Source organism: Erinaceus europaeus, chromosome X, assembly GCF_950295315.1.
Source record: "Erinaceus europaeus chromosome X, mEriEur2.1, whole genome shotgun sequence".
Taxonomy (NCBI): Eukaryota; Metazoa; Chordata; class Mammalia; order Eulipotyphla; family Erinaceidae; genus Erinaceus; species Erinaceus europaeus.
The window spans coordinates 84,175,825-84,189,119 of NC_080185.1; the positions used below are offsets into that span (position 1 = coordinate 84,175,825).

The 13,295-nt window shown below is 39.6% G+C and overlaps 1 protein-coding gene across 7 annotated transcripts in view; it reads left to right on the top strand.

Annotated features, from left to right (window-relative positions):
• The window catches only part of PFKFB1 (6-phosphofructo-2-kinase/fructose-2,6-biphosphatase 1), a 93,495-nt gene that overhangs the window by 43,721 nt on the left and 36,479 nt on the right, over positions 1 to 13,295 (top strand). For all 7 annotated transcript variants that reach the window (XM_016194164.2, XM_060183369.1, XM_016194165.2 and 4 more), the window contains 3 exons: positions 7,749 to 7,815; positions 8,655 to 8,729; positions 11,762 to 11,818. In XM_016194164.2, the coding sequence (XP_016049650.1) occupies positions 7,749 to 7,815; positions 8,655 to 8,729; positions 11,762 to 11,818 (199 nt within the window). The remainder of the gene's footprint in view (positions 1 to 7,748; positions 7,816 to 8,654; positions 8,730 to 11,761; positions 11,819 to 13,295) is intronic.

The following is a 13,295-nucleotide window of genomic DNA, read 5'->3' on the forward strand; positions in this document are numbered from 1 at the left end:
TACTGCAAAATATATACCTGAAAGCAGAAGTACACTAGAGTTTCCTCTCTACTATTCCAAGCTTTGGGTCCATGATTGCTCAACAATTTGTTTGGCTTCGTATGTTAACTCTCTTTTCAGTCACCAGGTTCCAGATGCCATCAGGATGCCGGCCAGGCTTCCCTGGACTGAAGACCCCAGCAATATGTCCTGGAGCTCTGCTTCCCCAGAGCCTCACCCTCCTAGGGAAAGAGAGAGGCAGACTGGGAGTATGGACCGACCAGTCAACTCCCATGTTCAGCAGGGAAGCAATTACAGAAGCCAGACCTTCCACCATCTGCAACCCACAACAACCCTGGGTCCATGCTCCCAGAGGGATAGAGAATGGGAAAGCTATCAGGGGAGGGGATGGGATATGGAGATTGGGTGGTGAGAATTGTGTGGAGTTGTACCCCCTCCTACCCTATGGATTTGTTAATTTATTATTTCTTAAATAAAAATAAATAAATAAATAAAAAGAAAAAAAAGAAGTATAGATATTAATTGTTTCCTGAAGGTTTTTTAGAATTTGTTTTTGAAGCTATCTGGTTTCAGAAATTTTGTTGTTGGGAAGACTCTTAATAACTATTTAGATTTCTTTGTCTGTGATTGGTGTATTTAGGTTATGTAGTTCTTGCTTCGGTTTTGGAAGGGCATATGTTTCTAGGAATTCTTCCATTTCTTCCAGATTTTCTAGCTTTTTGATGTATAATAGTTCTTCGTGGAAGTTTTGCATGATTTTCTGGATTTCTGTGATATCTCCTCTATCATTTACAATTATATTTATTTGGGTCTTCTCCCTTTTTATAGTGAGTCTAGCTAGGGGTTTGTCAATCTTGTTTAATTTTTCAAAGAACCAAAATTTGGCTACATTCATCTTTTGTATGGTTCTTTTATTTTTTTATGCTATTTCTGCTCTAATCTTAGTGATGTCTGTCCTTCTGGTTGCTTTAGGGTTCCTTTGTTCCTCTTCTTCTAATTCCTTAAGGCATGCAGTAAGGTTGTTTATTTGAGCTTTTTCTCATCTCTAATGTGTGATTGTATGGCTATGAGTTTCCCTCTCAGTACTGCTTTAGCTGTGTTCCAAATATTTTGATAGCTTGTGGCTTCATTTTCATTTGTTTCCAAGAACATCTGAATTTCTTGCTTGAGTGCTTCTATGACCCAGTGGTTCTTAAGCAGCATGTTGTTGAGTTTCCAAAATCTTTGACTTTTAGTAGTTTTCTGTTTGTTGTTGAATATTAGCTTTACTCCTCTGTATTCTGAGAAGGTACTTGGGTTGATTTCAATGCTCTTGAATTTGTTAATGCTGTCTTTGTGGCCTAACATGTGGTCTATCCTTGAAGATGTGCTGTTTGTATTTGAAAAGAATGTGTATTACAGTTTTTTTTAGGATGAAGAACTCTGAAAATGTCCAGGAAGTGTAGTTTTTTTATCTCTCCATTTAATTCTCTTGTTTCTTCGTTGATTCTCTGCTTCATTGATCTAAGTGTGAGAATGGAGTGTTGTAGTCTACCACTATTATTTATTACTAGTGATGTATTTTTGTAGTTCTTCTGGTGGCAAATGCTAGAAGAAGAAGTTCTTCTTGTAGGTGTTTGATATATTATATAGTCCCTCATTGGGTACATAGATTTTAATAACTGTTAAATCTTCTTGGTTGATTAATCCTCTAATCATTATGTAATGGCTTTGCCTATCTTTTATTACTTTATTTAATTTAAAGTCTACGGTGTGAGAGATAAGAATGGCTGTTCCAGCCTTTTTTTGTGTTCCATGAGCCTGTATGATAGTTTTCCATCCTTTCACTTTAAGCCTGTGTTTGTCTTGTTGGGTCAGGTGAGACTCTTGCATGCAGCATATCGTTGGGTTGTGTTTCTGATCCATCCTCCCACTCTGTGCCTTTTAATGGGTGAGTTTAAGCCACTGACATTTATTGATATTATGAATTTAATGTTGTAATGTCGTTATTGAATAATTTTTATATAATCTGACACATGGTAAGTATTATGATGCTTTTCTTTTTAATAGGAGGTCTTTTAGAACCTCTTTCAGAACAGGCTTGGTGATGGTTGCCTCCTTTAACTGTTGCTTGTCTGAGAAGATTTTGATCCCTCCATCTAGTTTGAATGAAAGTCTAGCAGGATATATTATCATTGGTTGAAACCCTTTTTCATTGAGGGCTTGATAGATAGCTTGCCTTTCTATTCTGGCTTTTATAGTTTGAATGGAGAAGTCTGCTGATAGTCTTATGGGTTTTTGTTTTTCTCTTGCAGTCTTTAGAATCCTTTCTTTATCCTTACTTCTTTTTCATTTTAACAATGATGTGTCTTGGTGTCTTCAGGTCTGGGTTGATTCAGGTCTTCAGGTCCTCTTGAATCTTAATGTCCTTTCTGTTGTTCAGGTCTGGGAAGTTTTCTTCTATAATTTCCTCTAGAATGTTTACTTACCCTTCCTCTCTTTCTCCCTCTGGTAGGCCAATTATACAAATGTTACTTCTTTTGAGATCATCCCATATTCCTCTGTTGTGGTGCTCAGTGTCTCTCAATCTCTTTTTGAGCTCTTTTACCTCTTTCTTAGTTTTCTCTAGCTCATCCTCTGTCTAATTCTGTTTTCTGCTTCTGTTAGTCTGCTTTCCCTTCCCTCAGCTTCTTTCTTCAGTTCAGTTAATGTATTAGCTTTTTCTGTTAATTGTCCTTTTAGCTCAGCCATTTCAGCTTTCAGTTCTCTAATTTCCTCAAGGTAGATAATGTTTTCCTTGAGGGTCTCATCTGTTGTTTCCCTAATTCTAATAGCCCTTTCCTCCATAGTTGTCTACATTCCTGGTTCACTTATCCAATTTTTCTTCTTGATTTAACCATTGTATATAGTGTTATTAGGTCCCTCTATCAGAAATTTTCAAACTACTGGTAACTTTTGCCTAGATTGAGTTTTGTCTAAGTAAGATACTTAAAGAGTTCACAGTTGTGGAAATTAACAATTGTTTCAATGTAATTTCAATCCATGAATTGAAGTACAGTAGCTGTTAAAGCCTCCTTTGGTCTGTTTCTTTCCTGTAGGCTATGGTAGGATGAGGGCTTTTACCTATAAGTAGTTTTTTTCACTTAGTAACTCACTCCTGAGCAAGATATAAATCAGGTTGGGAGAGAGATAGTACAGTGGTTAAGCACAAAATTTCCCACGCCCTGATGATCCAAAGCCCCAGGCTCAAGTCAGTTGCTCTTACAGCAGCTAGAGGCAAGCTGAATGTACTAGTTGGCCCTGTAAGTTTCCAAACAAGTCTCATTTATACTATGTGGGTTCTGTGGAAGTTATTCACCATGTCTCCACAATTCATGAGGAGAACAAAAGGAAAGGCTCCCACTATACAGGCCCACCTCTATCCCTCCAGGGTCTAGATCTTCTCCTGGGTTTTCCATTCCGTTCTCTGCTCCTCAATGTCAGCATGGTGCCTTCCTGCTGCTGCTCCAGCCTCCGAGGGGCAGTAGCAATGGAGACTCACAGTTGCATTTGGGGAGGCTTAAGGGAGTCTTTTCCTAACTTAAGCAGTACTTTTGTTGGTAAAATAGACTGGAGGTGGTGCCACAACCTGTAAACTGCTGGACTGTTACCAACAGCTTGGGCTTTAGCCCCAGGAATCCCACCTTAGGCTCCTCTCTGTCCATGAGCCACACTTGTTTGCACTCACTGCACTGATAATTTGGTGGGTTCCCAAAGTAGTTCTAGTTCTGTCTTGTTGCTGTCACAGGTAGTCTCATTTGACATTCCTAGTTGACCAGGGAGAAGAGAGGATAGGAGAGGAGAGGAGGGGGGAGGAGAGGAAAGGAGAGGAGAGAAATGCAGCTGTGGCTACTCTGTAACCTCACCTCTGGAAGATCCTGAGAAAGTTTTTTTTTAATTTGTTATTATTTTTTATTATCTTTATTTATTTATTGGATAGAGACAACCAGAAATTGATAGGGAAGGAGGTGATAGAGAGGGTGAGAGACAGAGAGACACTTGTAGTACTGCTTCACCACTAGTTAAGCTTTCCCCCTGCAGGTGGGGACCAGGGTCTCGAATCTGGGTCCTTGTGCATTGTAACGTGTGCTCAACCAGGTGCACCACCACTTAACCTCCTGAGAAAGTTTTTATCCCTCTACTTAATCTGAATGAAAATATAACAGGATATACAACCCTTGGTTGAGACCCTTTTTCATTGAGAGTTCAATAGACATCTTGCCATTCTCTTCTGGCTTTTAGAGTTTGAGTGGAGAAGTCTGCTGATAATCTTATGGGTTTTCCTCTGTATGTGACTTTTTTTGTTTTTCTCTTGCAGCCTTTGGGATCCTTTCTTTATCCTTACTTCTTTTCATTGTAACTGTGATGTTTCTTGGTGTCTTCAGTTCTGGACTGGTCCTATTTTGGACTCTCTGGGACTCTTGAAACTTAATGACCTTTCTGTTGTTTAGGGATGGGAAACTTTATTTATTTATTTATTTTAAATTTTTTATTTAAGAAAGGATTAGTGAACAAAAGCATAAGGTAGGAGGGGTACAACTCCACACAATTCCCACCACCCAATCCCCATAACCCACCCCCTCCCATGGTAGCTTTCCCATTCTCTATCCCTCTGGGAGCATGGACCCAGGGTCGTTGAGGGTTGCAGAAGGTAGCAGGTCTGGCTTCTGTAATTGCTTCCCCGCTGAACATGGGCGTTGACTGGTCGGTCCATACCCCCAGTCTGCCTCTCTCTTTCCCTAGTAGGGTGTGTCTCTGTGGAAGCTGAGCTCCAGGACACATTGGTGGGGTCTTCAATCCAGGGAAGCCTAGCCAGAATCCTGGTGGCATCTGGAACCTGGTGATTGAAAAGAGAGTTAACATATGAAGCCAAACAATTTGTTGAGCAATCATGGATCCCAAGCTTGGAATAGTGGAGAGGAAGTGTTAGGGAGGTACTCACTGCAAACTCTAGTGTAATCCTGCTTTCAGGTATATATTTTGCAGTAGTTTATGGATATAGGTGCACATAAGCTCTCTCTCACAGAAACTGGTGTATATCTAGGTTATGGGACTTTGTTAGAAAGTGAACTACCTGAAATGAAATTAGAGTGTACTATTAAAGGAAAGGTCTCACCCGCGTAATGAAGCTGAAGGGTTGTCATTCCACACGTGAAGTCTCTGGATACAGTCTGAGGTGAAGCATGTTGAGATGGCAATCGTTGCTTTGGTTAGGTTGTGATCGGCGGATGCAATATTATTTGGTTTGGATTGGGAGATGCATACGGGAAAGTGGGCCCTATCCAAGGGTTCCAGGACTGGGGGAAGTAGGGGCTCTATAGTGAAGATGTGAGGTTCCTGCTGTCTTAGGGTTCAAAAAGACAATCAATAGTTAATGTTATCATCACATTATTTGTTAATTGGGTTAACTTTGAAAAGTCCCTTTGTTATGGTTTGCTGTACAGTACCCAGTATCTTGTATATAGCTGTGCTATTGGAAGCTTCTAATCTACTTGGTCTAGGCTTTTGAGAGAGTCCGCATATCAAATACATAGCCTATATATTAAAAAGATTCATTTTGTCTTGTGAGAAACTTTGAGACATACAATTGATTTTCCCCCTCTCATATTAATTAACTACTGATTTATATGTCTACATTTTGCTAGGAGTGTACATAAACACCATTCCCACCACCAAAGGACTGTGACCCATCCCTCCCGCCCACTCCCACCCCCCACTGGCCCAGGAAGCTACATGTCTACCCCTCACCACTGGGTTTTTACTTTGGTGCCCTACTTACAATTTGATCAGGTCCTGCTTTTAGTTTCCCTTTCAGATCTTCTAAGTCAGCTTCTGTTGATGAGTGGGATCATCCCATACTCATCTTTATCTTTCTGACTTAGTTCACTTAACATAATTCCTTCTAGCTCTGTCCAAGATGGGTCAGAGAAGGTGGGTTCATTGTTCTTGATAGCTGCGGGATGGTAAACTTTAATAGCAACTGAAGCAAAGATTAATGCAGTTCAACCAAAACCAGTTTTCCAAGCAATACTTCCACTCCAAAAATAAAAACAAACAAAAGAAAAAGAAAAAAAAAAGAAAAATCAAGAATAGACAGTTATGAATTCAACTGTCAACTATTAATTCTAGAGATAGTGGTAAGAGAAAGGAAAGAAGAGAGACACAGGGAGAGAGAGAGAGGGAGAGAGAAAACTCTGAGTTGGACTACTTCAACTAGATAATTCACAAAGTAGTGCTAGTGAATACATAAAGAAAAAGAGAAAATAAAATTTAAAAAGCAGCTAAAGGAAAAAGATTTTTTCAGGTCAGCTAGGAGGACAGAAAAAGAAAAGTGAAGGAGAGAGAGAGAGAAATAGAAAGAAGTAAGTTCCTCTTAAAATGGGTAGCACACCCAATCACCTATCAATGGAAAAAGCAACAACAGCTAATTTTGGTCAACCTGGAGAGGAGGAAGAAGAGACAAATGCAAATAATAATAATAATAATAGAATAGAATAGAATAGAATAGAATAGAATAGAATAGAATAGAATAGAATAGAATAGAATAGAATAGAATAGAATAAAAAAAATAACCCTAACAGTCATTCTGCAGATTTAACCACTCCAGATTGGCTGCACACAGCCTCGTCCCCTTCCTAAACCAAGTAAAACCAAAACAATTACAAGAAGCAACTATCAAACAAACTCAAGGGGTAGAGGGAAGGAAGACAGGTAATCTAACCAAGGCAAGACCGAGGCCCTTATTGGTCAGGTATTCTGCCACACAGATAGAACTTCAGTACCTTCCCCCCCCCAAAAAAAAAAAAACCTTTGCTTGAGGAAATATCCCCTCTCCTTTGGATGACCCTCATGCTGATCCAGGAATCTTGATGAAGAAATTAGCTCCACAGGAGGGCTACCAGAGGTAGCAGGTGTGGGGGTTGTTGGTCCTGTGGCTGGGGGAGTGCAGAGCAAAATAGCAAAACCAAAGCTGAATCCCTGTTTTCTTTGTCCTTTTCGACCTCCCTCTATTTGCCAGCCCATGGGTTAGTTATAGGGCCCTTCCTTGGTACCACCCTGACCCACCCCTGCACTCCTCCTCCAGCACTGGCCCAGAACTCCTGCCCTCCCCCAAACTTCCCAGGTTTAAAACAGCCTTCTTGCAGAGCTCATGCCCGGTGTTGTCTCCTCAGCATTGCCTTTGAGATGCGTCTACTATTGTCTGCCTAACCTCATCTACTGAAACTTAAAGTCTCTCTCCTCCACACAACTCTGAGAACTTCCAGATCAGAAACTTGTCTCTCTCTTTTTTGTAATGTTATTGGGAGATTAATGGTTTAAAGTATAGTCATTGACACATAGGCACAACCTCTTGTCTCCTCATGAAAGATGCCTATGAACCCCTTTCCCCATTATACGCCAGGACTTCAGTGTCTCTTCATTCTATCCATTTATCTTCTTCACAAACTGTATACTATAACTATAACTACATTCAAGAATCAAATTATCTTGAGCTCTGTTAACTCAGAATCTGGAAGCCTTAGTATCATAACTCACAGAGCCACTTTCAATTGTGTTACCACTCAATGTTTAACATGGTACATAGAACGTATGGCACCTTCCGTAGATGTTTGGTAGATGAACACTTTAAAGTTAGGCATACATCAGATAGTGTGAAAGATACTGCTGAAAAAAAAAGAGTTCATGCTGGGAATAATGGTTGGCTCTATTTCTTTCATCATGTTTTTCAGACAGTGTGCCTTGGCAGCACTGAAGGATGTCCATGATTTCCTCAGTCAAGGGGAAGGTCACGTTGCGGTAAGAAAGAAAAAGTTCTACTTTTCCTTGTATATCCATTGAAATGGACAATAACTACCACATGTTCAGTACTTATTACATTAAATGCATTATACTTTGCATATATTAATTGAATAAGTATATGAAATAAGTATAATTACTATATCCTAGTCATAGCAGAATGGCACACCAGGTGATAAATGATTGTCATAGTATTATAGGAACATGTGGCATAATATTATGTGGAAGGGTCAGAACTGGAATCCAGGTCACGCAGATCCAGAACCCACACTTATAGCCTTTATGTGCTGCTACTTCATTCCCAAGAGTACATCAGATGACATTGAAATTAGAACTGTAGTTCTAGAAATGTCTAATCATCTAGTCATTTTTTTTTATCTCATGGGCTTGGGACAAAATTTGAGGATTCTGATAGAGAAAGAGATCCTCAAACATACAAATGTTCATATGCACAGTACAAAGGACAGAGGGTTGTTTCTTGTTCTTGAAGAGTTCCACACAATTGGGAAGGAAGGAAGAAGAAACCTCCCCCAAATCATGAATCTATTTTAGCTCTACTTTTCCAAGAACTTTCAGTGATCTAGATTAAGACAAATCCTTCCTTTGTATTTCAGTTGTATCACCTACAAGGTGACATCTTAAAAGCCACACTTCTTTTGCCTTACTATACTTTGTTCAGTACTTATTTCAGTACATTTCTGGGCAGACAGTGAAGACTCAATAAGTGTAAAATTAACATAACTTATTTCAAATCTATATTGACCATCAATAGTCTGCTCAAGTTCTATAGAGTGTTGGTCAAAGAGTAAGATTATCACACTATCATCATTTACCTCCAGGTTTTTGATGCAACGAACACTACCAGAGAACGACGGTCAATGATTCTGCAGTTTGCTAAACAACACAGTTACAAGGTAAGCACATTTAGATACACACCCTTTTTCTAGAACCTACTTATCTAGCACAAATCCCACTGAATAACAAACCAGGGGATTCAGAATTGTCAAATCAACTGGCATAAGTGCAACATTTTAATTTGGTTGCATGCCTTTCCAGATCACAGTTAGAAGTAGAACAATGCAGCAAGGAAGGGTAGCATATTGTGAGAATGCACTTACTGATAGACTTACAAGGGGAGAGTGAAGATGAAGGAGTGGATTAAAACATTTTTTAAAAAGCATATATAAGACCTAAAAACACAAAACAATATTTTGTGGTTGTTCAATTTAGAGCAAATTTGCCTTTTAAAATTTAATTTTAATTTTTATTATTATATTTTTATTCATTTTTTAATTTTTATTTATTTCTTTTTACATTCAAGAGTAAATACAATAGTTTGTACGTGCATAACTGTTCCCAGTTTTCCATATAACAATACAACACCCACTAGGTCCTCTGTCATCCTTTTTATACCTGTATTCTCCCTGCCTCACTCACCCCACAGTCTTTTACTTTGGTGCATTACACCAACTTCAGTTCTGGTTCTACTTGTATTTTCTCTTCTGATCTTGTTTTTCAACTTCTGCCCGAGAGTGAGATCATCCCATATTCATCCATCTGTTTCTGACTTATTTCACTTAACATGAATTTTTCAGGGTCCATCCAAGATCAGCTGGAAACAGTGAAGTCACCATTTTTAATAGCTGAGTAGTATTCCATTGTGTATATAGACCACAACTTACTCATCCACTCATCTGTTGTTGGACACCTGGGTTGCTTCCAGGTTTTGGCTATTACAAATTGTGCTGCTAAAAACATATACGTACACAGACCTTTTTGGATGGGTGTAATGGGTTCCTTAGGATATATCCCCAGGAGAGGAATTGCGGGATCATAGGGTAGTTCCATTTCTACCCTTCTGAGAGTTCTCCAGACAGTTCTCCACAGAGGTCGGACCAATTTACATCCCCACCAGCAGTGCAGGAGGGCTCCTTTGACTCCATAACCCCTCGGCATTTGCTGCTGCTATATTTTTTGATTATGACATTCTCACAGGGGTGAAATGGTATCTCATTGTTGTCTTTATTGCATTTCTCTGACAATCAAAGACTTGGAGCATTTTTTCATGTGTTTCTCAGCCTTTTGGATCTCTTCTGTAGTGCGTATTCAGTCTATGTCCTCTCCCCATTTTTGGATGGGGTTATTTGTTGTCTTGTTGTTGAGTTTGGCAAGCTCTTTATATATTTGGTTATGAATCTCTTGTCTGATGTATGGCATGTAAAGATATTCTCCCATTCTGTGAGAGGAATCTGGGTTTGGGTAGTGGTTTCTTTGACTGTTCAGAAGCTTTTTAATTTTATGTAATCCCATAGGTTTATGCTTGCCTTAGTCTTCTTTGTAATTGGATTCGTTTCACTGAAGATGTCTTTAAAATTTATTCTGAAAAGAGTTCTGCCAATATTTTCTTCTAAGTATCTGATAGTTCCTAGTCTAACATCCAAGTACTTGATCCACCTGGAATTTACTTTTGTATTTGGTGAAATATAGTGGTTCAGTTTCACTCTTCTGCATGTTTCAACCCATTTTTCCAACACCATTGCTGAAGAGACTCATCTTTCCCCATTTAATAGTCTGGACATCTTTGTCAAAGATTAGATGTCAGTAGGTGTGGGGGCTTACTTCTGGGCTCTTAATTCATCTGTTTTGTTACCCTGTTCTGATACTGTTTTATCTTGTTCAGATAGTTGTCTTCTTTGCTCAGCTATTTCAGCTTTCAGCTCTCTAATAACCTTGAGATAATTAGTGTTTTCTTCCAGAGTCTCATTTGTTGTTTCTGCATTTCTGATGACAATTCTTTAAAACTATTTACTCATTCCTGTGACTATTTCCTTAACTAGTGTTCAGATGCTGACCTCATTATTTTGTGCTTCAACCTTTAGGGGGCTTTCGGCTGGACTCTTGTCCTGGTTCATTTCTCCAATATTTCTTCTTGTTGGTTTAACCATTCTGTATAGTATGTTATGAGGTCCCTCTCTCAGTACTATTCAAATTACTGATCACTCTTGTCTGGATTAACTTGTGTCTAAGTATGGTACTTAAAGAGTTCACAGTTGTGGGAATTAACAGTTGTTTCAATATTATTTCACTACCTAAGTTGGAGCACTCCCTGAGTTGCAGCACAGAGGCTGTTAAAATCCTCTTTTGTTCTTTTCTTCCCTGTAGGCTATGGGAGCATGAGGGCTTTTAAACTATAAGTAGGCTTCTTAGCTTAATCACTCACTCCTGTCCAAGAGATAAAGCATGGTGGGGGAGAGATAATGCAGTGGTTATGCAAATAGACTCTCACACCCCAAAAATCCAAATCTCCAGGCTCAATGAAGCTTCTCTGCCAAGCGAGGAAGCACTGCAGGGCCCTGTGAGTTTCTCAACAAGTCTGTAGTTTCTGAGGCAATTATTCACTATGTTTTCATCAGGAGAACAACATGGAATGGCTCCCACCACACAGCCCCACCAGTAGGCCACCAAGGTGTAGATCTTCTCCTGTGTTTCCTGGTTAGTGTTCTGTGTCTCAATGTCAGCACAGGGCCTCCTCCCTGCTGCTCCAGCCTCTGAGGGCAGTAGCAGTGGAGACTCACAGTTGCATTTAGTGAGTCTTAGAGGATTCCTCTCCTCCCTTCAGCTGTCTTTTTGTTGGTAAAACAGACTGGAGGTGGTGCCTCAACTGGTAAACTGCCAGACTGTTACCAGCCACTTAATCTTTCCCTAGGCTCCTCTCTGTCTATGAGCCACACGTATTTGCACTCACTGGTGATTTGGTGGGTTCCTGAAGTCATGCTAGTCCTGCTTTGTTGAGGTCCCAGGTGATCTCCTTTGGTATTCAAGCAAATTTTCCATCTTAAATACATAATCCTAAAATTATATTGCCAAAGATGCCTCTACAGTGACTCAGAGCCATAGGTTAAACCTATGTTTTATACCAGCAAAATCTCTTCTCTTTCTCTTATAGGCCTTTTTTATTGAATCTATCTGTAATGACCCGGGCATCATTGCAGAAAACATCAAGGTAAGGAGCCTTAGATACCTTTTTCTCCTTATTTGTGTAAGTTAAAAAGAGGCTTCTTTCCATATGTGTCTCTACCTACTTCATATATAGAGTATCCCTTAACCATCCTAGACTGCAATGCTATGACATTGAATAAAACAAATATGTACAGAATTCTGAACATAATCAGGCGCCAGGCTAAACTCTAACTGATATTTTTTACAGTAAATCTTCATAGTAGGAATCATTTCAGTGCTGGAAAGAGGAAACAGATTTCTGAAGAAGTGAGTTGTCAATGGTTCACATAACATATACCAAATATGACATCTCTAGGGAAATATAAGTAGCTTAGTTTGATTAAAGCAAAGTAAACGGTAAAGAAGAAAATGTGAACAATGGAAGATGAGAATGGAAAAATAATTTGGGCTCCAATAATTAAAACCCTTGACTCACCCACTAAAATAGTTTATATTTTGTCCTAAAAGACATGAGGAAATGGTGAAGAGTTTCAAACAGAGGAATTCTATGGCCAGATTGCATGTTAGAATTATCTTTCTGCATGATATTACATTATAGGAAATACATTAGATGTTGGGCAGTATGCCAGCTTCCCCCTGCTTAATGCTGCGGTCTATTTACATGGACCACTGTTACCTAAGAACTGCCCTGCCTGCAGGGCATTGGTTTAATCCCCACTGGTTCACACTTTCTTTTTGCTCCGCCCCCTCTCTTAGTCACACCCTGTTTTCCACCACTCTCTTTTTGCTCCACCCTCTCTACATCACATCCTGTTTCCACCCTACTTGGCGAGTATAAATACAGCTGCTCTTCTGATTAAACACACTTGGAATTGCCTTCTGGCTCTGAGAGTCCCAGGGTCTCTCTCCTGCAATGCTAGCTTGGCACGAGTTCCTGATCCCTCTCCCACACAGCAGCCTAGGTTGGCTCCAGTCGAGTTCTCTCCAACCCAGAGAGCACTTGCTCGGGAAGAAGCACCCTCAGGCTATCCCAGCAATTAGAAGTAACAAGATTGTGGGAAGGGGGACCAGTCACTAAGCTATAGTAAACATCCAGGAAAAGAGACTAGAGGGCAGCTTAAAAGTTATGTATTAGCTAGGTTGGAGGACAAGAACTGCTAATAGGTTGAATGATATAAAAAGACATATCTAGAATTACTCTCATGTTTGTTTTAGGTTTAGATGACTGGGTAGATTACAGAGAAATTCACTGAGGTGGAGTATAGGTGGATAAAATAGGCACTGGGAAGTTTATATGCCTACATGGCTTATATGTAATAGAGAATCTTAGGCAGAAACTAAGACTCTGAGATCTGACACAACTCAGGGTTGAGAGGAAATAACTTCATCACCACATAGTTAATCTGAAGAGTCTAGCAGGATAGCACCTACATACTTTGATATGGGAGAATGCCAGGTGTGGCAGTGATCAGAACTCCTGGCATAGTATTTATTGGTAAATCACACCACATCAAAAGGAA